Source organism: Astyanax mexicanus, chromosome 12 (assembly GCF_023375975.1).
Source record: "Astyanax mexicanus isolate ESR-SI-001 chromosome 12, AstMex3_surface, whole genome shotgun sequence".
NCBI classification, from domain to species: Eukaryota; Metazoa; Chordata; class Actinopteri; order Characiformes; family Acestrorhamphidae; genus Astyanax; species Astyanax mexicanus.
In genome coordinates this window covers 31,449,162-31,475,666 of record NC_064419.1, presented here as the reverse complement: position 1 = coordinate 31,475,666, position 26,505 = coordinate 31,449,162, and the positions used below count along the sequence as shown (strand labels likewise).

Below are 26,505 nucleotides of genomic sequence, written 5' to 3'. Positions count from 1 at the left end.
TCTTTAGTGAATTACAGTCTACCAGAATAACATTGCGGATCTTATGATTATCATAAAGCATTAAAAAACACCACTTATTCCTTCTGTGGTCTCTTAAGAAGAATGGAACCATATTAATCGTATGAACATTATAGAGAATTATAAAGCTCCCCCTTGCGTTTCCTGTATTGTAGTTCAGCATGTCAGTGTGTGTCTTGTAACAATATAGAATAATATATAGGCCCAATCCTATTTCACTCCTTGATGAAATTTCGATAACCACTATACTGCCATATTGTAATGTGTAGTTTAATGTTTTATGGCCATTTTTTTTCATAAAAATATCACTTGTAGTTCATCTCAGTAGCTTTCTAGCTAGCAAACTTTCCTGTACTTCCTTAAATGGTGCAACAGATGGCAGAGGCTGCAGCATTTAAGGTGGAATGGAAACATTTCTATAGACATGCAAGTCCGCCCTGAAGTTAACTAAAGTTAACTTGTTAACCAGCAGCTAGGTTTCTGAACTTAAACGCTCCACTACTATATATCTGTATGAGGTGCCTGAAGGGTGGTCTCAATTTAGGTGGAAAAATCACTCTGTTCCAATGGGAAAGGGTTACATTCAAAAACATGGGGTAGGGTACGAATGAAATAAGGGATTGGATCATAGTGTTAAATAGTGCCGCCTATGCTTCCTGTAGTGTTTTGCAATCTGTCAGAAAGTGTGTATGACTCATATGGCCAATATAAAGCATTTAAGAGCATATATATATGTTTTCTGTATTGCATTCCAGTCTGTCAGAATCAATTTATGGATCATATGAACATTTATAGACCTTAATAGGCTATTTCTCCAGTGTTATTCGGACAATAAATATTATATACAGAGATGTTCTATTTAACCTTTTAATATCTAATTAATGAAGCTGCTTGTTTAGTAGGGTCTTGGTTGAAACTCCTTTGCATTTCTCGATATATTTCCTCTGTGGTGTGGTGTGGCGTGGCGTGTCTTCACCCTAACAGAGGAAATAAAACTGACAGCTGTTTTTCGACAGTTAGTGTTTGATGGACAGATTTGCCCGCTGCCGCTTTTGTTTGGGCTGACAGGCCGCATTAAACCTTCTGAAATCTGCTGTCGTTACTGAATAATGTATGCTTTAATTAGTCGGATCTGTGGTGACTTTGATTAGATTTCTCTTGTGTCGTCTGACTTTCATTTGATTTCCTTTTTCTTTTTTCCCCCTAGCCTGCGGGCGGTTTGTGAATGATCGTGCTGTAGCCCATACAAGTACTATTGATGTGTGGGAACTGAGAGGAATTTGTAGATGGCTTTCAAGGATCAGAGATGAATGGAGAATGCCTTCTGAGAAATGTGGGTTTTGGGTGTTATTTAACTTCATCACTTCATGGAAAGTGTAGTGATTGTGTTTTATGGATTCAACACTAAGGCTGTAATTGTATCAAAGGGAGGCCTGCTGGTTGCTGTTTAAACAGTAGAATAGATGAAAAGATGAAATTCTTTGTCTTAAAGATGGAGATTTTTCAGAAGACATTGTCTAATTATGCCTTGGGGACATCAACCATCACTAATCACAAGTCTGTCAGAATCAGTAGTGAGGGGATCATATGAACATTTTAAGGCACTATAGGGCACTTCTACTTTTCTGCATTGTATACAGAGGTTGACTTTGTAAAGTGCTGCCAGCATTGCTGCAGGGCTTGAAGAAGTGTGAGAGCACCCTGCCGTGCTCGGACCATACACTGACACACAATTCAAAAACAATATCAACTCTGTCTGCATACCACTGTTCTAGAAGGTAGCCTCTTCTGAGGCTGACACACAAGAAAGCCTGCAGACAGTTGCAGTTGAAGACATGAGTCAGTCCAAGAGCATGAGTTACTGGAACTATATTCTGTGGTACAGCGAGAGCAAGATAAACTTGTTTGTCTCAGATGGTGTCCAGCGTGTGTGGTAGTGTCCTGGTGAGGAGTACGAAGACAACTGTCCTTTAGCTTACAGTCAAGCATGGTGGTGGTAGCGTCATCGTCTGGGGCTGTGTGAGTGCCTCAGGCACTGAGGAGGTGAATTCTGAACATGTACTGTGACATTATTTTTATTAATGATTTTTTTAAATTCCAACGAGTGGTCCAGCGGTCTAAGGGCACTCTTTTGTGAGATACTCTGTATTAATTATGTATCATATCATCATTACAGAGTATTATAAGGCACCCATGTGCTTCATATAGTGTTTACAGTTGTCAGAATGACTTCTCTCTGTTCCCACAGGTTAAGGATCGTGGTCCTGAAGCAACGCGACGCTTCTTCAACTGGTTTTACTGGTGCATTAACCTTGGGGCCATCATGTCTTTGGGGGTCATCGCCTACATCCAGCAAAATATGAACTTTTGGCTGGGTTACATCATCCCTGCCGTGTGCCTGGGTGTGTCCCTGCTGGTCTTCCTGCTGGGACGCACCGTCTTCATCACCAAACCTGCGGATGGCAGCGCCTTCACCGACATGTTTAAGATTGTGGGCTCGGCCTGCTGTGGGGGACCCAGCGAACCTCACCTGCTTAGGTAAGACTCATCTAAAAACCTCCTTTCCACATGGTTGGGGGTTAAATTAACATTATGGGGCATTAAAGAGCACCCCCTACACTTCCCTTAGTGTATTACAATCTACTAGAAAGAACATGTGGATCACATGAAGTGTATAGAACTTTATATAGTGCCCCCTATGTATCCTGTAGTGCATTACTGTCTGTCAGAATAAGGTGTGGATAATATGAACCTTTCAGAGCATTATATAGTGCTCTTTTATAGTGTATTACAGTTTGTCAGAATGGGCGTATCAATCATATGAGCCTTATAGATTATAGAACCCCTACATTTCATGTAGTGCATTGCAGTCAGAAGAAGTGTGGTTTATATTTACCTTTTAGAGCATTATGGAGTGCCCCCTAGACCTTCTATAGTTTATTACACTTTGTCAGAATGAGCATGTAAAGCATATGAACTTTTATAATGCTTTATAGAAAGACCTTTACACTTCCTGTAGTGCATTGCAGTCATTTAAAATAAGTGTGTGGCTCATACAAACTATATACAGCATTTTAGAGTGCCCCTAGACCTTCTATAGTTTATTACAGTTTGTCAGAATAGATGTGTCAATCACCTGAGCCTTATAGATCATTATGAAGCTCCCCCTACGCTTCCTGTAGTACTTTGCAGTCAGTCAGAATAATTGTGTGGCTCATTTGAACCATATATGGCATTATAGATTGCCCCTTAGACCTTCTATAGTGTATTACAGTTTGTTAAAATAGGCGTGTCAATCATATGAGCCTTCTAGATCATAGAGCTCCCCCTACACTTCCTGTAGTGTATTACAGTCTGTCAAACAGAATGACCGTGTGGATCATATAAACATTATACAGCAAACACTACACTTCCTGTAATGCATTGCAGTCAGTCATAGTGAGTGTGTGACTCATGTAAACCTTATAGAGAATTATAGAGTGCCCCCAGACCTTCTATAGTTTATTACATTTTGTCAGAATGAGCATGTAAATCATATGAACATTTATAATGCATTATAGAGCGCCCTCTACACTTGCATTGCAATCAGTCAGAATTAGTGTGAGGCTCATATGAACCTTATAGAGCATTATAGAGTGCCCCCTAGACCTATAGTTTATTACAGTTTGTCAGAATTGGCGTGTCAATCACATCAGCCTTATAGATGATTATAGAGCTCCCCCTACACTTCCTTTAGTGTATTACAGTCTGTCAGACAGAATGATTATGTGGATCATATAAACATCATACATCAAACCCCACACTTCCTGTAATGCATTGCAGTCAGAGTAAGTGTGTGACTCATGTAAACCTTATAGAGAATTATAGAGTGCCCCCTAGACCTTCTATAGTTTATTACATTTTGTCAGAATGAGCATGTAAATCATATGAACATTTATAATGCATTATAGAGTGCCCTCTACACTTTCTGTAGTGCATTGCAGTCAGTCAGAATAAGTGTGTTGCTCATATGAACCTTATAGAGCATTATAGAGTGCCCCCTAGACCTTTTACAGCGTATTACAGTTTGTCAGAATGGGTATGTCAATCACATGAGCATTATAGATCATTAAAGAGCTTTCTGTAAAACTTTCTGCAAAGTATTACAGTCTGTCAGACAGAAAGACCATGTGGCTTACATTCTACACTTTCTATAGTGTAGTACAGTTTGTCAGAATAAGCGTTTAAATCAATTGAACATTGTGTTATAGAGCGCCCTCTACACATCTTATAATGAGTTATGGTCTGTCATAATGAGTGTGTGCATCATATAAACATTCTTAAGCATAATGCACTGCCCCTTGTACTTTCTGTATTGGCTTACAGTCAACTACGCATCGTAGAGCATTATTGTGTGCCTCCAACACTTCCTGACTGTGTGAATAGAATAAACTTTATAGGGCACTTTTGCTCTAAAAAGTTCATTAGTCTGAACTAGAGAATCATTCTTCTTATCGATGTCTAAATGTCTTCTCAGTTTTTGATAACTTTAACTTTAAATTACAATAATTAATGTAATGATTTAATTAACATATTGAACTATAATAGCCTTCAGTGCTAATAACAGCTCTCTGTTATTCACAACGACTTCACAAAGGGCTCTAATGAGTGGGACATGTGATTGGTTTGCAAGGTTTTCATTAGTGGAGGTGCAGAATAAAAAAAAAATGAAAGGACTAAATGAGTTATTGTCATTAAGTGAGACGGTTTAACCCTTTCAGACAATGAGTGGCATTGTTGTTATCGAGCCCAGCTGATTGGGTAGAGTGTTTGGTATGCTCGTCAGCTGTGTGGTTGAGAAGGTTCTGCCAGGCGCTGATTTTATCCCTCATTTTCCATCCGTCTCTTTGATCTGCCTCTCCTGTCTGCCTCTAATGTGGCCGTGCTGTTCGTCACGACTCAGCCGCCAAGAAGCGTTACTCTCAAGTGCCGCTCCGCCGCTTTGAATCAAAGCAGAACAATCGCTGTGGAAAAAAGAACGAATGAAACCTTTGACACTGATTTTTTTTGTGAAGTTGGACAAATCCTTCAGCTCTTCAAGTGAGAATTCCTTATTAAGAGGACCTTTCTCTCTCTCTCTCTCTCTCTCTTCTTCACTTCTTCACTCTCTCACTCTCTCTCAGCCACCCTTAGATAAGGCTTACGAGACTTTCGAACAAGGTTTCTTTCCTCCTTGGAGTTTAAAGTAAAGACCCCCACAGGAGGAGATAATTGTCTTATCGTGGAGGAGAAGTTGAAAGACTCTGACGGTCATTAGGACGCTCCTGTCAGGCTAGAATGACCAGAAAACCCTCCACAGTTATCTTCCTCATTGAAGTCACTGAAGCGTCTGGCCATTATAGTCACTTATTCATTAAGAGTAATAATGTAAATCACAGCTTATTATGCGTAGCACATCATTCAGGAGATTTAGGCGCTTTTGAAGAGAGGTGTTTTTTTTTTTTGTATATACGTATGAATGAAGTTTCATTATAATGATATAAATACAGTACCAGTCAAAGGTCTGGACACATATCTTCTCATTTAATGTTTTCTTTCTTTCTTATGGTTTTCACATGGTAAATTTAATATTAAAGACTATATTAAAGCTACACAGGAACACATGCATGTTTAAACAGTATTAAACAAACCAGAATATGTTTTATACCTTAGATTCTTCTCAGTAGCCACATTTATCTTTGAGCAGAGATTTGCACACTCTTGGTATTTTAATCTCAGTCTCTTTATGAGGGAGATTCACCTGGAATAGTTTCCTCAGCGTCTTAATGATGGAGTTTCTGGAGGTGCTGAACAATAGCTGCTGCTTTTCCTTCACGCTGTGAAGCTCCAGCTCACCCCAAACCACCTCAAATCACAATTTCCATTTGGGTTCAGGTCAAGGTCCAATCATTTTTTTTTTTGTAGACTTTTTTGATAATAGAATTTAATCACAACCAAAAATGAGTGAGGTGCTCTTTGTACGTAGACATTTTATTTTTTAACTGTATTTTAACTGGGGGAAAATAATGTTTTTCATTTTTTGAAGTCACATTGTGCTTTATTGGTATGTCTGCTGGGATGGGAAAAATGTTCCATGTTTAATCATTTTTGAAATTATAGTTCTTTGAAAAGCAAGAAAAAAACAGTTAGGCTGTTTAATAATGCAGTAGATAAAAAAGGGGTAAAATTGAATGAAAACCTGCAAGAAAACGTGTTTGGTGTTCAGTGTTTGGCCTTCAGCCAACTGTTTCATTTTGTTCAGTTTTGGACAAGTTTTAGTTTTGGTGCATCCATAAGTATTAGTTATTATCAATATATTGCATTTTATTTATGTATTTGTATGTTAAACAAGCCAAAATTACTTAGCACATAGGTGGGCTCTTTCCTGGGGTGCTGGTAACTGGTAACAGAGGTAACTCTTGGTCTTCCTTTCCTGGGGTGGTCCTGATGAGAGCCAGTTTCATCGTAATATTTTCATCATCATTGCGACTAGACTTAAAGATACTATTTGGGAATATTTGGATTAAATGTATCTTTACTTAGTTGAGTAGTTCTTAACATAGTATGGATTAGAACATTACTCAAATAGGGCTATTCAAGCTCAGCACAGCTGTTAACTAAAAGCAATTACAGGTAACTCTACCTGACTGAGAAAATGCCAAGATGTGCAAAGCGCTCATCTAAACCTTTTATTTTCTTTCTTCATTTATACTTGACAAAGGAAGATAGAGGTAAAAGAGAGAGGTAAAATGTGCGTCCTCTTTTCCTCTACAGGCCCAAACCCAGCCTGCTTGATGGTGCGAAGGTGACGTATGGAGGGAAATTCCCAGAGGAGAAAGTGGATGAAGTGAAATCTTTAATGAAGATCCTGCCCGTCTTTCTGGCCCTCATTCCATACTGGACTGTCTACTTTCAGGTCAGTCAGACACGCCGCACACGCCCAGACACTGTGGCCCTTACAGGGAATTTCTTTGTGGTGTGCCAGAGGAAGTTCCTGTTTCATTTGGTTCTCCTTTATAAAAAACACATTTGGAATTGCTTTAAAAATGTGGCAAAAACGTGTTCAAATCTGACACTGTGTGGGGAATTGCTTACAATAACAATAACAATACAATAATATCAATATGAGACACTGTGGAGTTGCTCCTGGAATAGAAATAGCTCTCATTTAGACATTAAACACGTGTATTAAATACTGTTTACATCATAAGAGCTACAAGATAAATCATATATTTTTTGTTATTATTATACAAGTTTTCATGCTACAAGACATTCAATAATGCTGTAAATAACAGCCAGCTAGCATTGTATTACCCTAATGCATAAATAGAGGGAGCTCTTCAGCTCTAGAAGACTTTGATCACGTGAACTAACAGGGCTGGAGGCAGAGCGAGGTACAGCGAGTTAAAACAAGGTAGAGGCCTGTAGTGAACCTCATCCATAACTACTTTTTACTATGGGAAAAATTAGAGCTAAAATCAAGATATCTAACAGTTTTATTGTACATTACATTTTTTTCTCCCTGTTTGTACACCTCTATACACTGAGAGTAAAATCCTTGAGGTATATTTAGGCCTATTTTGGCCCTTATGCCTAAAAATTGTGTACTAAAAAGAGTGTACTGGGCTGATTTTGTGTCTTCTTGTGTGGATATATATATATATATATATATATATATATATATATATATATATATATATATATATATATATATATATATATATATATACACAGTATATTTTAAAAAGTATTAAGGAAATCAAAATTATTTTGATTAATTGCCCTTTAGATAAGTGTAGATGCAGTCACTTAAAATTAATTTGCCTCTAAAATCCCTTTTTTGGCTCCTTCAACATAAGGTCTGTTAAGAAAGCATCATTTTATGAACTGCAGAGTGTAAAACCTCATCATAATTGAATGTTTAGCTTTATCAGAAACGAAAAATACTTCAATGCATTTGGTCAAAGCTGTGCTATATGTGTTTGACTTGAACTAGTTTGCCTCTCTGATCCCTTTTGGATGCTTGAAAATGAGGTCCGCTGGGAGCAGTTGGGAAATAACGTGGCCATAGTGGCTCCTTCCATTATGAGGAAGGCCAGGCTAATTTCCTTTGGCTGGATGAACTCGCAGCACAATATGAAGATGGCAAAGGAGTGCACTGGGACCCAGACCACTGGGTTATAGCCTGTCTCATACACACAGAAATAAATTTCCTTTCCCCCCAATTACATGTAAAGGTCACTTGGTATGAGGTGCCATCGTCTGACACGTTTTGCTTGGTTTCCACTCTCTGGCTGGTAAAGTGAATTGCCTCAGTTGACCTCTGATTACCTCCATCTTTTTTTCTTCTGTAGTGCAATTCCAGGTAGACGTCCAACTGAATTAAAGCGTTTTACCTTTGAGCCTTCAAATAAATGGCCTGCACTTCACTTGGTTGTCCAGCAGTATTGATTTGTAAAGAACCTCAACTGCTAGTGTACAGTCCCTAAGCCTTACACATTTGGCACCTTAATGAAGACGAGCAGTAACAAATGTCTTGTCACACGAGGGAGTAAAAATGCTTTCACCATTTTCCTGTTATAAAATTTTACCACATTTCCTCCACCTCCATCAGTAACCTCTGTTCTGTTTGTAATACAGATGCAGACCACGTATTACCTACAGAGTCTTCACCTGAGAATCCCTGGATCCGAAGCTAATGTTACAGACTCTCAAACGGTAAGTACAATAAATTCAATAATCATTCTACAGCAGCTGATCTGAGAACAGATGAGTATTTGTGAAAAATCTACCTGTCAACCCTGTTCTTAACATCCTATTACTCCACCCTATCTACAACTCTTTTTGTAGAGGGGTGCTGTCAAATCCTGTTTGAAATCCTAATCTAACACCTAGTTTTGGTAATTTGATGTCATTTATAGTATTAATTACCTGAATAAGTAGTTGGTAGAGCACCAGGTCCGTCCTGGACCCTGATCGTGTATTATAATAGCGGACACAGGCCAAAGCTGAAAAACTTTGACCCACTCACTAATCACAGATTAGAAACTCATTCTGTGCACGTTGTTGGCCATCTACACTGTGTATAGTGTGTGTGTGTGTGTATGTGTGTAAGTGTGTGCCAACGTGTATATTCAATTCCCAAATGTGTGACCATGTGTGCCTGTGCCTTGCCAAGAAAAGTGGTCCTTTTATAACTGCTGTTGCAAGAATGGACTAACTGTACAGAACACTGATAAAAAAAAACTCAAAAGACTGTAGCCCAGCTTCAGTGTATATCACAATACTTACTATTAAACTATAATTATTCATTAGTATTCACCTTAATGAGAGACTATATTCATCCTAATGAAGAACAGTAGCTCCACCTCAGTGTATATCACAATACCTACATTTAAAGTGTTATTAATATTTATTCAGCCTAATGAGAGACTGTATTCCAGCCTCAATGTATCTCACAATACTTAGAATTAAACTATAATTAATATGACTAATATTTACCTTAATGAAAGACTGTAGCGCCACCCTAGTGTATATCACAATACCTACATTTAAAATGTTAATTAAATATATTCACTCTAATGAGAGGCTGTAGCTCTACCTAGTTGTATATCATCAAAACACCTATAATTAGAGTGCTATTAATATATATATAAACCCTAATGAGAGATTATAGCTCTACCTTAGTCTATATCACAATACCTACGTTTAGAGTGTTATTAATATTAATACAGCTCTGGGGAAAAAAAATCAAGACCTTCTATATAAACTTCTGAATCAGTTTATTTATATTTTATTTTATATATATATATATATATATATATATATATATATATATACAATTTTGCTGTTTATAGGTATATGTTTGGGTAAAATGAACATAGTTGTTTAGCATATTTCAAACAAAAGATTATAATTTAGAGCATTTATTTGCAGAAGATGAGAAATGGCAAAAATAACAAAAAAGATGCAGAGCTTTCAGACCTCAAATATTGCAAAGAAAACAAGTTCATATTCGTAAAGTTTTAAGAACTCAGAAATCAATATTTGGTGGGATAACCCTGGTTTTATTCACAGTTTTATGCATTTTGGCATGTTCTCTTCCACCAGTCTTACACACTGCTTTTGGTTCAAAAGTTCAAGTAGTTCAGCTTGGTTTGATGGCTTGTGATCATCCATCTTCCTTTTGATAATTAAGTTTTTCAATTTGGTGAAATCTAAGAAACTCATCATCTTTTTTTTTTCTCCAGTGCTGTACATTTAGAATGTCATTAAAACATGATAAGACTGTTACTATTAAATTATAATTATATCTAATATTATTTACCTAATAGCTTTTCTCTACCTAATAGAGATTGTGGCTTCACTTTAGTATATATTGCAATACCTACATTTATAGTGTTATTAATATACAATATTTTTATCCTAATAATAGACTGTAGCTCCACATCAGTTTATTTCACAAAGACCTACATTTAGAGTGTTATTTATATAAATTTACTCTAAAGAGAGTATGTAGTTCTATGACTGCAGAGTGTAGCATTATGTTGTTCTGCATACTTTGCTATCCTTGTTATCAGGACCTTACAGGACCATCACAGAGCAGGTATTATTTGGGTTCTGGATCATTTTCAGCATGGTGTGTTAGTGTGTGTTTGCATTTATCTAGTCCTCCATCAGTGTGCACAGAACACTGCCCTCAGGATATTGCTTATAGAATGCTGTTGTTGGACTGTTTTCAATCCAGCACAGGCACTTAGGTGTTTAAAAACTCCAGCAGCACTGCTGTGTTTAAACCATGTATGCCATTACAGCACACGCTAAACAACAGGGAGAATAATAAAGTATACAGAGAAACAGATGGACTACAGCTTGTAATTGTAACAACTACATAAATAGAGGTTAGAAAGCATCTAAAAATATAATTTTATAAAAGATTTTAAAGTAGATTATGGTATTTTTAATAGGAGTTCTGCAGCTGTCGTATCTGCTGGTGGTTTATTAACACTGGGCTGCTGAGTGGTCAGGCAGTGGCGTGATTGTAAAGGTTTTTATAATCAGAGTCACAAGATGAACGTCAGGAGAGGAAGTGTAGAGTCTAAATGAGGATCTGAAACTAGTGTAAATACAGCACCTAACAAATGTGTGAGTGTGTGGGCGGAGGTGTTTGAGTTTGCCTGTGTAAGTGTGTTGAGTCAAAACAGCTTTTATAAGAATATAGTGGCATTCAGAAGTTTGGGCACCCTTGGTCAATAAATCTGTTGCTGTGAGTATATTTTAAGTGTGTAAAATATGACCTGATTTACAAAAAACAGGCATCCAATTACAAAACAGACCTTTTTTTTTTTTTTTTTCTTTTTTATTATTATTATTTCCATCTATTGCAAGGTTCCGAAGCAAAGGTTTGTTCACCTTGCATAGTCATTGCTTAATAACTCCCACTTTAGTGAGTTTCACTAAAGCCCTAAGGTCCGGACAGAATTAGTTTCTCAGGGGGTGCTGGTGTAATTTTTTTCTATTATGGAGGGTCCTCTGTGATTTTATTCCCATCTGGAAAGACCATGTACGTGTTTCTTCACCTTACTTTTAATAAAATAGCTATTTGGTTACTGCCACTCACCGTAATTACACTTTAGGCACGCGTTTCCATGGAGATCCACGTAAACACAACATCGAGTGGAAATGGAGGAGCTACTGAACGTGATGTCGTGACTGAGAGCCAAAAAACTCACTTGTCGTCCTGTTTTTTTTTATTTGCAGTCTGGATGCTAAGTAGAAGTGTGAAATATTTTTCACAGACGTCCTTCTGAGAAACTAATCGCGTCCGGATAGGACTTGAGTCTTTTAGTTTTTGTTTTTTGGATTTTCACCTATTCTTCCTGTTAAAGGCAAGAAAAAGCAAGGCAACTTTATTTGTACCTCATCTTTCATACATAATGGCAATTCAACTGACTTTACATGAAAAATAAATGCGTTAAAACAGTAACAAAAAAAATAATGTGCATTAAAAAGAAAAACAAAGATTTAAGAAAATTAATACAAAATAAAGTAAATAAAGCTCAAGAAAGTAGAGAGTAGAGTAGAGAAAAGGCTTTGTTTATCTCTAAGGTTCTCTGTTCGTCTTGCTGCTCTGCTCTTTTGAGGTCTATCCACAGATGACAGTGTTTTTCGAAAATGTTTCATTCACATGAATATAGGGGCCATGAACAACACCCCTGCCACATTGTTGGCATACCAGCTTCCAGTCTTGCCCAGCATCAGTGCTATGGTGTTACTGCAAGCACAATAATCGGGCCACTATTATTACTACCTTGTCCGTAGCAGTGCTATTGCGCCATTAACATTGGCCTTTTTTTGGATTGCTACTATGGTAATAGCTTCATTATCGCAGGATTAGCATTACCTAGCATCAGTACCCTTGTGTTGATGTTACAAGTCAGCTTAATGAAGGTCCTTCTCTTATAAAAAAAAAATAGTACGCACACTGCTTGGCCACAAAAAAGGGGTCACACACTAATATTTTGTTGGAGCGCCTTTAGCATTAATTGCGGCAAGCATTCACTGTGGCATTGTTTCAATAAGCTTCTGCCTTGTCACAAAACAGTGTTGCATACATTTTTACCAAGATCTTGCAGCATTGATGATGGTAGAGTCTGACCGCTGCACATCCCAAAGATTCTCAATTGGGTAAAGGTCTGAACTCTGAGGTGAACAATCCATGTGTGGAAATGATGTCTCATGCTCCCTGAACCACTTTTCATCCATTAATGGAATAACCTGGTCTGTATTCAGTATATTCAGGTAGTCAGCTGACCTCATTCTTTCAGCACATACTGTTGCTGAACCTAGACCTGACCAACTGCAGCTTTAACCCTAGATCATTGGCTTAGTTAAATCCAGGGGGTGACTTTTAGGCAGTCAACATCTTAAGATGACAACTTTGAGAGCAAGGCCTGAGTTCTTTACCAGGCATTTTCTGTCATAAAAAAAGCGAAGAGCAGCCTTATTGTTTAAATGCCGTTGGTGTCCATTGAATCTATGCAGCCAATAGCAGTCTAGCAAAAATATTTTCTACTACTTGCTAGGCAGCCGCTTAGAGGAGGATCTGAATGCTCTAATGCTTCCTGGCTTGTTCAGAATAAAGTCCTGGTTACAAACGAACCTACAAACAGCTTGCAGATGAAATCTCTACTCGAGGCAAAAATATCTTCTTCCCACAGTGGCTTTCTTTCTTCACTGGTTTTTGTGTGTGTGTGTGTGTGGTGTTTAAGTGGCTTCTTCCTTCTCCTACATGCAGAAATCTGCTGGTATCCACAGGCAGGAGCTGCTAATCTTACTTAATGCTCATCGAGGAATAGATAAGGAGGCTAAAACGACCACCGCATCGCTGCGTTAGGCGCGGATAAGCTCCCGGCCTTGTGGGAAATTTCCGTGTGATAAGTCGGTTGACAGTAGCGAGGACGCTGCCGCGCCGGGCTTTGGTGGGCTTTGTGTGTGAATGAAGATCCTCCGAGAGCTTCGGTCCCACCCCTCTCACTGACCCACATCACAGATAGAGGTCAGAAACCACCGTGCAGAGATTTACACTCGGTGTCCTACAGCGTGTCTGCTGGAATCGAGGGAATTTACTGGGAGTTTGTCCTCCTTTGCTGCAGCAACTGCTTCGACTCTTCGGGGAAAGACTTATAGTATGTGTTGGACCATTGCTGTGAGGAGGATTTGATTGTATTCGGCTTCCAGAGAGCATCAGTCAGCTTCCCCACTCCAAATCATCATCCCTGAGGTATTGGATGGAGCTCTGTCATCAATTAAGAAAACTGAACATCCCAGTGCTGGTGGAGCTTTATACCCTTCCAACTTTTGCTTAGCATTGGACACTTTGATCTTAGGGTCGTTTATTGAGGCTCCCATTTATTTTGAGCTTCCCAAACCTAGATTAAGCCCAGGTGTAGACTAAAAAGTGTTTCACCTGCTTTATATTAAGTCCAGGAATAGACTGAGGGTTTTCTCAGATAGCTTAAACCTCCATAACTAGCAACGGCAATCTGTTGTGTTGTTTGTCGTCATGCCAACAGTAGAGACAGCTGTGAACATGTAGACATTACATGTTGTTTCATTTTATTGGTGCAGGAATGGGAAGCCTTGCCACTAACATCAAAACTTTGTCACTAAAAAAGGTACCATTTTTTTCGCACTATAAGGTGCACTTAAAATCCTTTAATATTCCCAAAAATCATCAGTGCACCTTATGTATGAATTTTATCAGTTTTATCATCGGTTGTAAGCAGCTGTAAAGCCACTCCGCTGAAGTGCAGTGTTATAGTTTGGCTCTATAGTTTAGTTGTCCAAAACCGAGACTCAAACCTGGAGAAGTATTAGCATTAGCTGCTTACCGTGCTAAGTGCTAGCTCTTTTTCCCTTCATAGGTGAGTATTATCGGCCTGTAGCCTGCTCCTAACCCCCGCTAGCACTGCTGGAGCAGCATTAACATTACCCACTAACTCTTGCCGTTCAGAAGCAAGTATGTTGGACTTTAGGCTCCTGCTAACCTTCGCTAGCTCTGCTGGAGCAGCACTAGCATAACCCGTAACCGCGCAAAGCGATAGTTCTCTTTCTTTCTAGCTCTTTCTCCATTTAGAGGTGAGTATATCGGACTGTAGCCTTCCCGGTTACTATGTTAAAACAAGCTACGTGGTACGAACCGCTAGCTAATATCACCCTGGGTTACCGGAACTCTCTGAAAATCTTGTAAATCTGAAACTCTAAGCTTACTGTAATAAAACAGAAGCGCTTTACTCGCCCAAACAAACATCCAGCACTCGTTTGACTTTAAATATAATGCGCCTTGTGTGTGAAAATAGACCAGAAAGTAGACGTTTACTGATAGTTTGCCTTTTAATCTGATGCGATTTATAGTGCAAATGATGCAAGTATAGTGGAGTATCGTTCACTTCTACTTCACTTCAGTGTAGTTAAAAAGGACACCTTCAAGGAAAGCTGTAAACTTGCATTTGTTGACAAGCTGATGCAAGTTCCATAGTGTAGCAGCAGCTTTTCCAGCCTGGAGAGGGACAGAGACACATCGCTCTGCCTATTGCGCACAGCGAGCCTTCAATATAATTGTGAAACAACACAAGAAAATGTAGGCACCATAAGCAGTAATTGTCAGATGCTGTCTGTTCTGTTTACTGTTTAATTACTGCAAACAGACCAGATAAAACACCCTATAAAACATCATCACACTGACGTTCAGTATCTTGTGTGAATCAGCACTGATGTGTGGTCATAGACCTCACAGCTGTCATCAAATATATAATCTCTCTCTCTCTGTCTGTCTCTCTTTCTCTCTCTCTCTCTCTCTCTCTCTCTTTTTCTCTCTCTCTCACGCTCACTTACACAAACACACACACAGCATTTTCGTTCTCTTAATTACCCTACGCTGATGTGGAGAGTATACCCACATTAGAATGCTGGGCCTAGAGGGAATCACTCTATCTCTCTGCTGATTCACCACAGCCAGACCGACAGAGCTTAATTAAGACATAGACATAGAGAGAGAAACCGAAAGAGAGAGAGAGAGAGAGCAGATTATCATGGAGTGAGAAGGAAATGGACTACAGATTATTATGGAGTGAGACAAAGAGAGACTACAGACCATCATGTAGGGAAAAAAGAGAGACTATATTTTGTCATGGAGTGAGAAAAAGAGAGACCTTAGATTATCATAAAGTAAGAAAAAATACTACATATAAAGCAGTGAGAAAAAGAGAGACGATACATTACAGATTATCATGTAGTGAGAAAAAGAGAGACTAAAGATTATCATGGAATGAGAAAAAAGAGAGACTACAGATTATCATACAGTAAGAAAAAGAGAGACGACACATTGCAGATTATCATGTAGTGAGAAAAAGAGAGACTAAAGGTTATCATGGAGTGAGAAAAAGAGAGACTACAGATTACAGGATATCATGGAGTGACAATAAGAAAGACTACAGATTATCATTGAGAGTGAGAAGAAGAAAGACTACATATTATCGTTACATGAGAAAAAGAGAGACTACAGATTATCATGCAGTGAGAAAAAGTGAGACTACATTTTGTCATGTAGTGAGAAAAAGAGAGACTACAGATTACACATTACCATAGAGTGAGAAAAAGAGGCTACAGATTATCATGGAGTGAGAAAATGAGAGACTGCAGATTACAGATTTTACTGGAGTGAGAAGACAATAGACTACATATTGTTACATGAGAAAAAGAGAGACTACAGATTATCATGCAGTGAGAAAAAGAGAGAGATTGCAGATTATCATGCAGTGAGAAAAAGAGAGAGACCACAGATTATCATGGAGTGAGAAAGGGAGAGACTACATATTACCCATATTATCATGTAGTGAGAAAAAGAGAGACTACAGATAATCATGCAGTGAGAATCTGTAGTCTCTCTTTTTCTCACTCCATGATAATCTGTAGTCTCTATTCTCACTGCATTCTCACTTTTTATCATGGAGTAAGAAAAGAAACGACTACAGATTATCATGTAGTGTGCAAAAGAGAGACTACAGATTATGCAGTGACAAAAAGAGAGACTACATAGTAGAATAGAGAGAGACTGATAAAGGACAGTAATATTGAATTATAGAGAGAGTGTCTGTCAAATAGAATAGAGAAATTATGTAAAGACCATAGACTTTGACTTATAATTAAGAGAGCAGTCTCTCTTTCCTTTATAATTTGTATTCTCTCTATAATAATCTGCAGAGGGACAGAGACTGTAGAGTAGCATGGAGAGAAAGAGACTAACAATTCATAATAAAGGGAGAGAGAGACTGCAGGGTAGCACAAAGAGATAGATAGATAGACCGTAGTGTAGATAGAGGCTATAGATTGTAAGAGAGAAAGAAAGATAGGTTCAGGGCGAGAGACAATATAAAATAGAGAGTAGGAGGTGCTTTTTAAAAGAGTAACAGTAAAAGATGGCTAGTACAGAATAGTAAGAGAGAATTTCATCTGCAGACTGTTCTAAAAAAGGGAGAAAGAAAGAGAGAGAGAGAAAGTGTGAGAGTGAGCGAGGAAGCATTGCTTAGAGGGACTTGTATAAATTACTGTAGCTTAGCTAAAGTAATGAGAGTGTAAATGCTGGATAAAGAGTATTAAAAGTAACCCGTTTTAGTTACGCTGACTGAAATACATCCTGGAGAAAGGAAGTACGTGCACCTAACACATTTCAGTGTGCATGAGAGAGAGAGAGAGAGAGAGAGAGAGAGAGAGAGAAAGTGAGAAAGAAAGTGATAGTGTGTAAATAATTAGTTTTATGTTCCGCATAATGCTTGAGGTTCAACCTTCATATAACTGTAGCAATAATTAAAGAGTTTTTAAACGGAGTAATCCAGATGAACTGAACAGAGCACACCTGTAATGCCAAAAGTTATGGGACAGCAGTATGTAAATTGAACATTAAGTGTTGTCTCAGAGGACAGCTTTGGAACACTCAAACCAAATCTGCTCAAGTTTAAAGGTGTTATCTTATGAAAGAGCTTGAACAATAGCCAGCATGCTCATGGCAAGGCTGTGCGAATTAATCGGAGTTGGAGCAAGGCCTGGTAGTGATTGTCAGATGAATGAAACATTCCAGGATCGTGTTTGTGGTTATAATCATAACTGGCAGAATCTGGCTACCATATTTTGGTGCACCAGATTATAAGGCTTACTTTCAATGAACATCTATTTTCTGGTCTGTTTCTGGATTATAAGGTGCATTATGCAAAACTAGTAAGAAACAGAGGTGTTGCCATATAAAACTAAGCTAAGTTAAGTAAACAAAACTGTAATTCTTAAAAAAATCATTGTTTTAAAGTCAAACGAGCGCTGGATGTTAATCTATACAGACTTCTCTCCTGAAAAATGTTTATCTGGTGAGTAAAACACTTCCGTTTATTTACAGTAAGCCTTTCCAGATTTTCACTAAGGCATTAGCATTTTATGCATTGTATTAGCATTACCTAACAGCTTACACTAAGGAACCCAGAGTGTTACAGTAAGCCAGAGTGATATTAGCTAGCGATTCATCCCACATAGCTTGTTTTAATATGGAAAACATGCAGGCTACAGGCTGATATAAGACTCAACTCTAATCAATGAAAGAGGTAGTGCTTAGTGTGGTTAGCGGCTAATGCTAATACTGCTCCAGCAGTGCTAGTCGGTGTTAGCAGCAGGCTAGAAGCCGAGAATACTCCCCTCTAAACGGCGAAAGAGCTAGCATGCTTAGTGGCTACTGCTAATATTGCCCCAGCAGTGCTAAGCTGGGGTTAGCAGCAGGCTACAGGCCGATAATACTCACCTCTAAACGGTGAAAGAGCTAGCACGGTAATTGGCTAATGCTAATATTTCTCCAGCAGTGCTAGCCAGGGTTAGCAGCAGGCTACAGGCTGAAAATACTCACTTCTGAACAGAGAAAGAGCTTACACTTAGCGTGGTTAGTAGGTAATGCTAATACTGCTCCAGCAGTGCGAGGCTGGGGTTAGCAGCATGCTACAGGCCAAAAATACTCACCTTTAGACAGGGAAGGAGCTAGAGCTTAGCACAGTTAGCGGCTAATGCTAATACTGCTCCAGCAGTGCTAGGCTGGGGTTAGCTGCAGTCTATAGGCCAAAAATACTCACTTCTGGACGGCGAAAGAGCTAGAACTTAGCGAAGTTAGTGGCTAATGCTAATACTGCTCCAGCTGTGCTAGGCTGGGGTTAGCAGCAGGCTATAGGCCAATAATACTCACTTCTGGACGGGCGAAAGAGCTAGAACTTAGCACAGTTAGCTTACTTGCGGAGAACTAAACTGAAACTCCTGTATAACTCTGCACTTTAGTGGAGTGGCTTTACTGCTCCTTACATCCTGACTGATAGAATTCATACATAAGGTACCTATAAGGCATACTGTCTATTTTTGGGAAAATTAAAGGATTTTAAATGTGCCTTATAATGCAAAAAATCTGGAGTAGTTTGTCGTTTGCATATTATTGCTAAAGGGCACCGACTGTTCAAACCCAAGGGGTGAAGAAAAGCAGAAAAGCGGTTGTGTAACACTAAACTGCGGCTATTTTATGAGCGTAAACACACATAAGCGATATAATTGGACCTCAGGGGGAAGATGGACAGCGAGGAAATAAGGATATTGGCTCTTTAAAGACTGGTAATGATGGCTATAATAATGTGAAGGTTGACCCAGAAGGTCTGAGACAGTGCTGTGAACGCCTCTGGGATGGGTTTTGTTTAAAGACTGCAGTTGTTTCCTGCTCTGAATGCTCTTGTTTTTCCTGCAGCCCCCCCACCACCAGCCCCTCGCTCCTCCGCTGGTCATTAAGTAGTGTTTTAGGGAGAACCGGGGGCTATTCATCATAAAGCAGGTGCTCATAGCTCTGCTGCTTAATTCCCATTACAGTTTAAAACACTTTGTACAAGATTAATGATTTTACAGCCTATTAGAGATTCACCTCTCTTACTCTCTCTCTTTTCTCTCTCTCTCTCTTTCACTTTTCAGCCTTTCTCTCGCTCACTCATCACTTTCTCACTCACTCTTTTCAGAGTCTTTTCAGCCTCTATACTTTGTCTCTTGCTTTCAATCTCTTTGTACTTTGTTTTGTGTTTTCATTTTTCACTTTCATTTCTTGGACTATATTTTTCTCTATTCACTCTTTCTGTGTATATTCCCCCACTATTCTTTTCGCTCTGTCCCCTCTTTCTGTCTCACTCTGTTTTGCTTTGCTTTCTGTTTTTTTTTTCTTCCAAAATCTCTTTCTTTACTCTTCCTGTCTATTCACTCTTTGTGTATTCCCTCTTTTCTAATTTCCTTTTCACCTTCTCTTAATAGTCAAGATCTCACTTCTTTCCTGCTTATCTCTCTCTTTTTCAAGCTGGATTTCTCTTTTTTCCTTTTCTATTCTATGTTCTTTATCTTTTCATTCTTTTTCTTTCTCTCTCACACTCTTAACATTTGTCTCTCTCTTTGCGGTCTCTCTCACTGTTACTCTACCTCTTCAGTCTCCCTCTCTCCCTCTTATTTTAGTCTTCTCTTTTCAGTCATCTCTCTCTTGCTCTTTTTTCATTCTCTGTCTCTTTTCAGTCTCTCTCACCATTAATCTCCCTCTTTCATCTCCCTATCTCCCTCTTTCTTTAGTCTTCTCTCTTCAGGCTCTCTCTCTCTCTCTTTCTCTCTTTTTAGTCTCTCTTGCTGTCTTTAGCCATACTTTCTCCCTCTTTCTTTAGTCTACTCTCTTTAGTCTTTTTCTCTCCCTCGCTCTCTTTAGCTCTTTTCAGTCTCTCCTGCCTCTCTCACTCTTTTTTCAGCTTTTATTTCAGTCTTCAGTTATTTGTCTCTTCAGTGTTTTGCTCTTTTTCTGACTCCCTCTCTCTCACTCTCTTTTCAGTCTCTCAATCTTTCTTTTCAGTCTCTCTCACTCTTCAGGGTTCGTACGGTCATGAAAAACCTGGAAAAGTCATGTAATTTGAAAATAGCATTTTCCAGGCCTGGATAAGTTTTGGAAAAATAAAAATACTCAAAGTTTTGCTAAATTCATGGAAATTTGGTCTACAAATATGTTTCCATTTATTGACTGAGAAAAGCTATTTTGAGATTACAAATACATCAGCTCAGAGTTAATTCAGTAATCTCTCAGGAATTGACACATTTTATTATTATTATTAAAGATTGTGTCAACATGTATTTTTGTCTTTATTGTTTTAGTTGATTTTTGGATTTATTGTTCATGTCTGCACTGATGTTTTAAAGATCGTATGGTCATGAAAATTTCCCTTAAAGACACAGAAAAGTCATGGAAATGTATTGGTTAAAAAGTGTATGAACCTGGCTCTTAATCTTTATCTTTTGTCTCTCTCTTGCTTTCTCTTCATAATCTCTCTCCCTCTTTTCAGTTTGTCTCCCCATCAGTAAATCCTTCTCCTGTATGAGTCACCTCTCTGTCACCCCTCTCTCTCTCTCTCTCTCTCTCTCTCTCTCTCTCTCTCTCTCTCCTTCTCTTTCTCTCTTTCTCTCTCTCACTTTTTCTGTCCTATGAGTATGTCTCTCTATCCAAACCTTTTATGTATCCCTCTCTTTCATTCACTTTTCTTGTAATTTATTTCATTTTCTCATTTTCACCTAATTTTATATTTCTCTCTGTCAGTATTCTTTAGATAATATCTTGTTTTGCCACATGAGGGAGCTGAGGATGCAGAAATAGAGCAACACACACACATACTTGCTCTCTGCTCTCAGTGCAGTCGGGTGTGTGTACTCTCTGAGGGAAGAGAAAGAGAGAAAGAGAGAGAGATCAAATATGACAGTGTCCTCTTTCCATCAGTGTCTGCAGTGTGTGTTAACTGCTGTTTATCACGCTGTAGAGCACAGTCAACACTGTTCTCCTCCCCCTGTGTATGAGAGTGAGAGAGAGAGAGAGAGAGAGAGAGAGAGAGAGAGAGTGTGTTTGCTTGTAAGTGAGTGTGTGAAATTAAAACCAGTGATCAAATACACTCAAATACACACAAGCACCACAAGCAAGGTGGAGCTGAAAGAGCAGCGTTTGCTGTATATGAGCTCGTGTTCTGTGTGTGTTTTTATGTGTAGATGCGGTTTAAGTTCCCAGCAGCCTGGCTGACGATGTTTGACGCTGTGCTGATCCTGATGCTGATCCCGCTGAAGGATAAACTTGTGGACCCCATACTGAGGCGCAGGGGGCTGCTGCCCTCCTCTCTGAAGAGGATCGCCGTCGGCATGTTCTTCGTCATGTGCTCAGCTGTCGCTGCGGGTAAGAGAGAAACACACTCTGACACCCTCTGTTTATGCAGTGCATACACTATGTGGGGAAAAAAGCATTGGAACACCTACTTATTCATCTAATTTCTTTTGAAATCAATGGTATTTTAAAGGGGATTTTGGGCCCTATCTTACACCTTGCACAAAGTGTGTCACAATCTTCATTGCTATCTTCCTCCTAATCGTCCAACAGTCTATTTTTTGCATATTTTTAATTTTTTCCTAATTTCTTCCCATTTTCTTCCCAATTTACACAGCCAATAACCCAACTCACTCATTAGGACTCCCCCTATCACTAGTAATGCCCCAACACACCAGGAGGGTGTAGAATAGCACATGCCTCCTTCAAACACATGTGAATTCAGCCACCACCTTTTTTCTAACTGTTGCTGATGCAGCATTGCCTAGTAGCATCACATTGCGCTCGGTTCTGATACATCAGCTCACAGACGCCTCGTGCTGCGGACATCACCCTTTGGATTGATCTGGTAAGAGAGCGACATCTACTCACTCAGAGAGAGCAAACTGTCCAACTGTGCTCTCTCAGGGCTCCGTTGGCCAATGGCAAGCTATATGAACAGGATTCGAACAAGCGAACTCCTGATCAAAGTGGCAACGTTTAGCCCGCTTGAACACTCAGAACCCTAAGACTGTGTCGTTTAAATAGAAACAAATAGCTTACGAATATATCTACGCTGATGGGCAAGGTGGTTTCGAAATTACGTGTGTTCAGGTCCATTTCTGGCATATCTCTATCTTGGCAACGGAAAACACAGATGTCAACAGTCAGACGTTCATTGTTATTTTGGCAACACAGGCATTTCGCATGTGCCCAACACACATACACCCTACTTCTTACACACACATGGAAACACAGCGGTGCACAAACCCAACATTTACAAGGGTTGGACAATGAAACTGAAACACCTGTCATTTTAGTGTGGGAGGTTTCATGGCTAAATTGGAGCAGCCTGGTGGCCAATCTTCATTAATTGCACATTGCACCAGTATGTCAGAGATGTCTCAAAATATTGCAGTGCACACAACATTATGGGTGACATACCAGAGTTCAAAAGTGGACAAATTGTTGGTGCACGCCTTGCTGGTGCATCTGTGACCAAGACAGCAAGTCTTTGTGACGTAACAAGAGCCACGGTATCCAGGGTAATGTCAGCATACCACCAAGAAGGACAAACCACATCCAACAGGATTAACTGTGGACGCAAGAGGAAGCTGTCTGAAAGGGATGTTCGGGTGCTAACCCGGATTGTTGCAAAACACACTGATGCCCTAAATCAAGCTGGACGCTTAGACTGCTCATCTACAGATCACTAAAATAGCTCTCAAAATTATACTTCTGTTGGAGTAACTGTCTCTACTGTCCGTGGGCTTTCTACCAGATTTTGGAGCATTCCGCAGAAGTGTCAGGAGCATTAGAGCATGAGATCAGGATGTTGGAAGATAACGGTCACCTTATCCCCAACCCGTCGACTCATCTCTAAGTATTCGATAGAGCACCATCATTCCAGAGAACACAGTTTCACTCTTAAACAGCTCAGTGTTGAAGGCTATGTACTCTTCTGGCCCACTCCTGGCTGGCGTTAGGCACAGTGCCAGTCTTATTCTAGTGGCAATACTTCTCTACAGGGACAAGAGACTTGGCTACTTTAAGTTAATTTAAGGTACATTTAAGGTACATTTATGTAGCACCTTTTCGAGACACTTAAGGACACTTACACACAGTCCTGTTCTACACCCAGTCCTTTACACTCACACTCAAACAACACACACCAGCATTATTGGCACAGTGCCTAATGCCAGATTGAGCTTTGGAGCTGTGGAGCTGTGGAATTCTGCTGCAATGATATTGCTCTAATATTCTAATTCTGTTGGGATGAGATGGGATGATTATCATCCAAGATCCTGACCTCATTAACCTTCCCTGGATAGTGAAGACAGTTACTCCAACAAAAATCAAAATAAACTCTTTAAAAGCCCTGATTCCAGATGAAGCAATGGATAAGCATGTGTTCCAATCCTACTTTCCATATAGTTTGCATACATCCATGTTTAATACATAAGTGTTAAAGAGGGTTTTCGGCACAATACAGGAAAACATCAATACAATAAGAGAATACAAGAAAAATGTACCATATTTGCCCCTTTAAAACAAAACAATATTATTCATCAGAGAAATAGTTGCAAACGTAGTGGCTTACAGAGGAAAATGTCTGATTGAAAGATTAAGGTAAATAATACATGATTTCAAATGAAATCTCTTTGGATGGCAGCAGCATGTGGACGAGCATTGTTCTGTTGAAATAGTGCACCCAAATGCATGTTCAGAAAAGGTAGGACCACTGGTTGCAGGACCTCATTAATGTAATGTTGTGCCGTTCAAGTGCCTGTAATGAAGACTGAAGGTGATCTGGCATTGTACAAGTACAAATTTTACCACACAACATGTTACACCTTCTTTACGTATGGCAACAAACTGTTGATCTTGGTGCTTACCAAGAGGTTCTCCAACTATGGACTCATCATTGAAGAAGATCCACTGACACTCGACCCATTCCACCTATTCATTCAACAACACAAGACAACTAAGACAAGACACGGCTACTATACTTTATACACCATACTTGGGCTGGCCGTAGACCTTTCTAGAAATCTAACAGTCACGTTCTCTAATGCCAGTGGCATGTGCTAGTGGGGCATAAAGCGTTAAGCTCTGTAGCTGTGAAACTGCATTCTCTAGAATGATGTTGCTCCATCTACAGCTATGTTCACATTACAAGCCACATTGCTCAAATGCTCAAATCCAAATTTTTTTGCTTAGATCGTATTTGACGGTTTACATTCACATATGTAAGTGACCTATATCAGTGTGTAATGTGAACAAATCTGTCCCTGAAAACGCCTCACATGCACACATTGATACGTGTATAAATGTAGCCTTCTTCACCACCAACAAAAAGCGTCATATTTGAGAGACGACTCGAAGCTTTAGAAAGGTAACTGGATGCGTTTGTTAGCAGCTCATATGTGGAGCATCTTTTGCTAGAGTGAAGAAACAGCAAACAGCTGGTCTGAAATTCATTTCAGGTCGAGGAGTTTAAAAAAAAGGCCAGGTGGTTTGCTTTTGCTGTTTTTGCAGCTCTAGCTGCACAGCTGCACCAAGAGATGTGTGGGTACGAGAGAGAAGCACGTAGCGCATGCGTAAAAGGTAAGCATGAATTCTGATTTGCAGTCAATGCCACATGTCCATGCATCGAATACGTATCTGATTTAGGACCACATATGAAAGTGACTCATATCTGTTTTGAAAAAATTGATTTGGCACGTTCACACAGCCATGAAAAAAAATTAAGCCAAAAATCTGAGATTTGTGTCACTTCAGTCTGGGATGAGGTGAAATCATGGTGATCTCTAAATTCTTGCAGTAATGCTTCAAAATCTAGTAGATGTTACTCTGCACTTTTACCCACCGTGTTTCATTTAATAAGACCAGACGACCAAGACAAGCTCTAAACCCGTTCGTACATTAAACACACACAAGATACATGCATGGTACAGTGAGAACACGTGCCTGGAGTGGTGGGCAGCCATCACAGCGGTGCCCGGGGAGCATTAAGGGATTAAGGAATTGCTCAAGGGCCCAACAGTAGCGGCTAAACCCGGGTATTGAACCCATAACCTTGTCATCGATGGCCTGGTAATCTAACTGTTGAGACACCACTGGTTCCTTCTTTCTTGTCAGATAGTCAGTTTCATCTTTTGTGCAAATAAAGGAGAAATAAAAGCTAAGTAAATATGCAAAAAAAATTAATAAATATAGAATTAAATATAAGACTTTTTAAGTGCAAATAAAGTGAGTTTGATGTTCATTTGCATGCAGAGTTCTTTATTTAGACAAAGGAAAAGCACGTTTGGGATTTCAGTGTGGGACTCAAAATACTTCCACAGTAAATATAAGCAGAAGCGGGTCAGTGAGAGAGGAAGGGGGCTGTTTCCAGCTTTGTTAAACTTTTAGTTTTTCCATTCAACTCTAAAGTTTAGGAACGTGTTTTTCCCGCTGTTCCATCACGCTGGCTTGGAATAGTCTGACTGACCTTCTGTGAAAGCTTTGCACTTCAATTCTCAGCATGGTTCTATCTGAATGAACACACAAACACACACATATACACACACACACACACACACACACAGACTGGCAGGTATGTGCTCTGCCGGTGCATGGAGTCCTGCTGTGATGGAGGGAGGTGGAGGGGGGCGGAGGGATGTACAGGTGGAGGTATAGAGAGCGTCTCTCTCTGTTTTGCTCGGTTCTGTTTGGCTGCAGATGAGCTGCTCCAGCCCTGCAGCTGGATTAGACTCAGCTCACTGAACCCCACACACACACACACACACACACACACAGAGCTGCATATTAAACACACAAACACCTTCTTTGGGGAAGATGAGTTTTAGGTGATGTTTTATTTCGCTCAATCATTCCTTTCTCAACTTTTCCTCTGCTGCTTCTTTTTCATTTTTATTCCTCTCCATCCCTCCTTCCTCTACTTTTTCTCTGTTGTTTATTTCTCTTATTTTTTTTATTTCACTCTCATTACATTGTTTTATTTCTATCTTATTTCTCTCTCTTTCTTAATTTTCTTATTT

At 39.4% G+C, this 26,505-nt stretch overlaps 1 protein-coding gene across 1 annotated transcript in view; it reads left to right on the top strand.

Moving 5' to 3' along the window:
• The window catches only part of slc15a4 (solute carrier family 15 member 4), a 98,633-nt gene that overhangs the window by 13,314 nt on the left and 58,814 nt on the right, over positions 1-26,505 (top strand). Inside the window, exons 3-6 of the mRNA XM_022670490.2 lie at positions 2,267-2,556; positions 6,811-6,952; positions 8,677-8,754; positions 21,655-21,835. Coding sequence (XP_022526211.1) covers positions 2,267-2,556; positions 6,811-6,952; positions 8,677-8,754; positions 21,655-21,835 — 691 coding nt within the window. The remainder of the gene's footprint in view (positions 1-2,266; positions 2,557-6,810; positions 6,953-8,676; positions 8,755-21,654; positions 21,836-26,505) is intronic.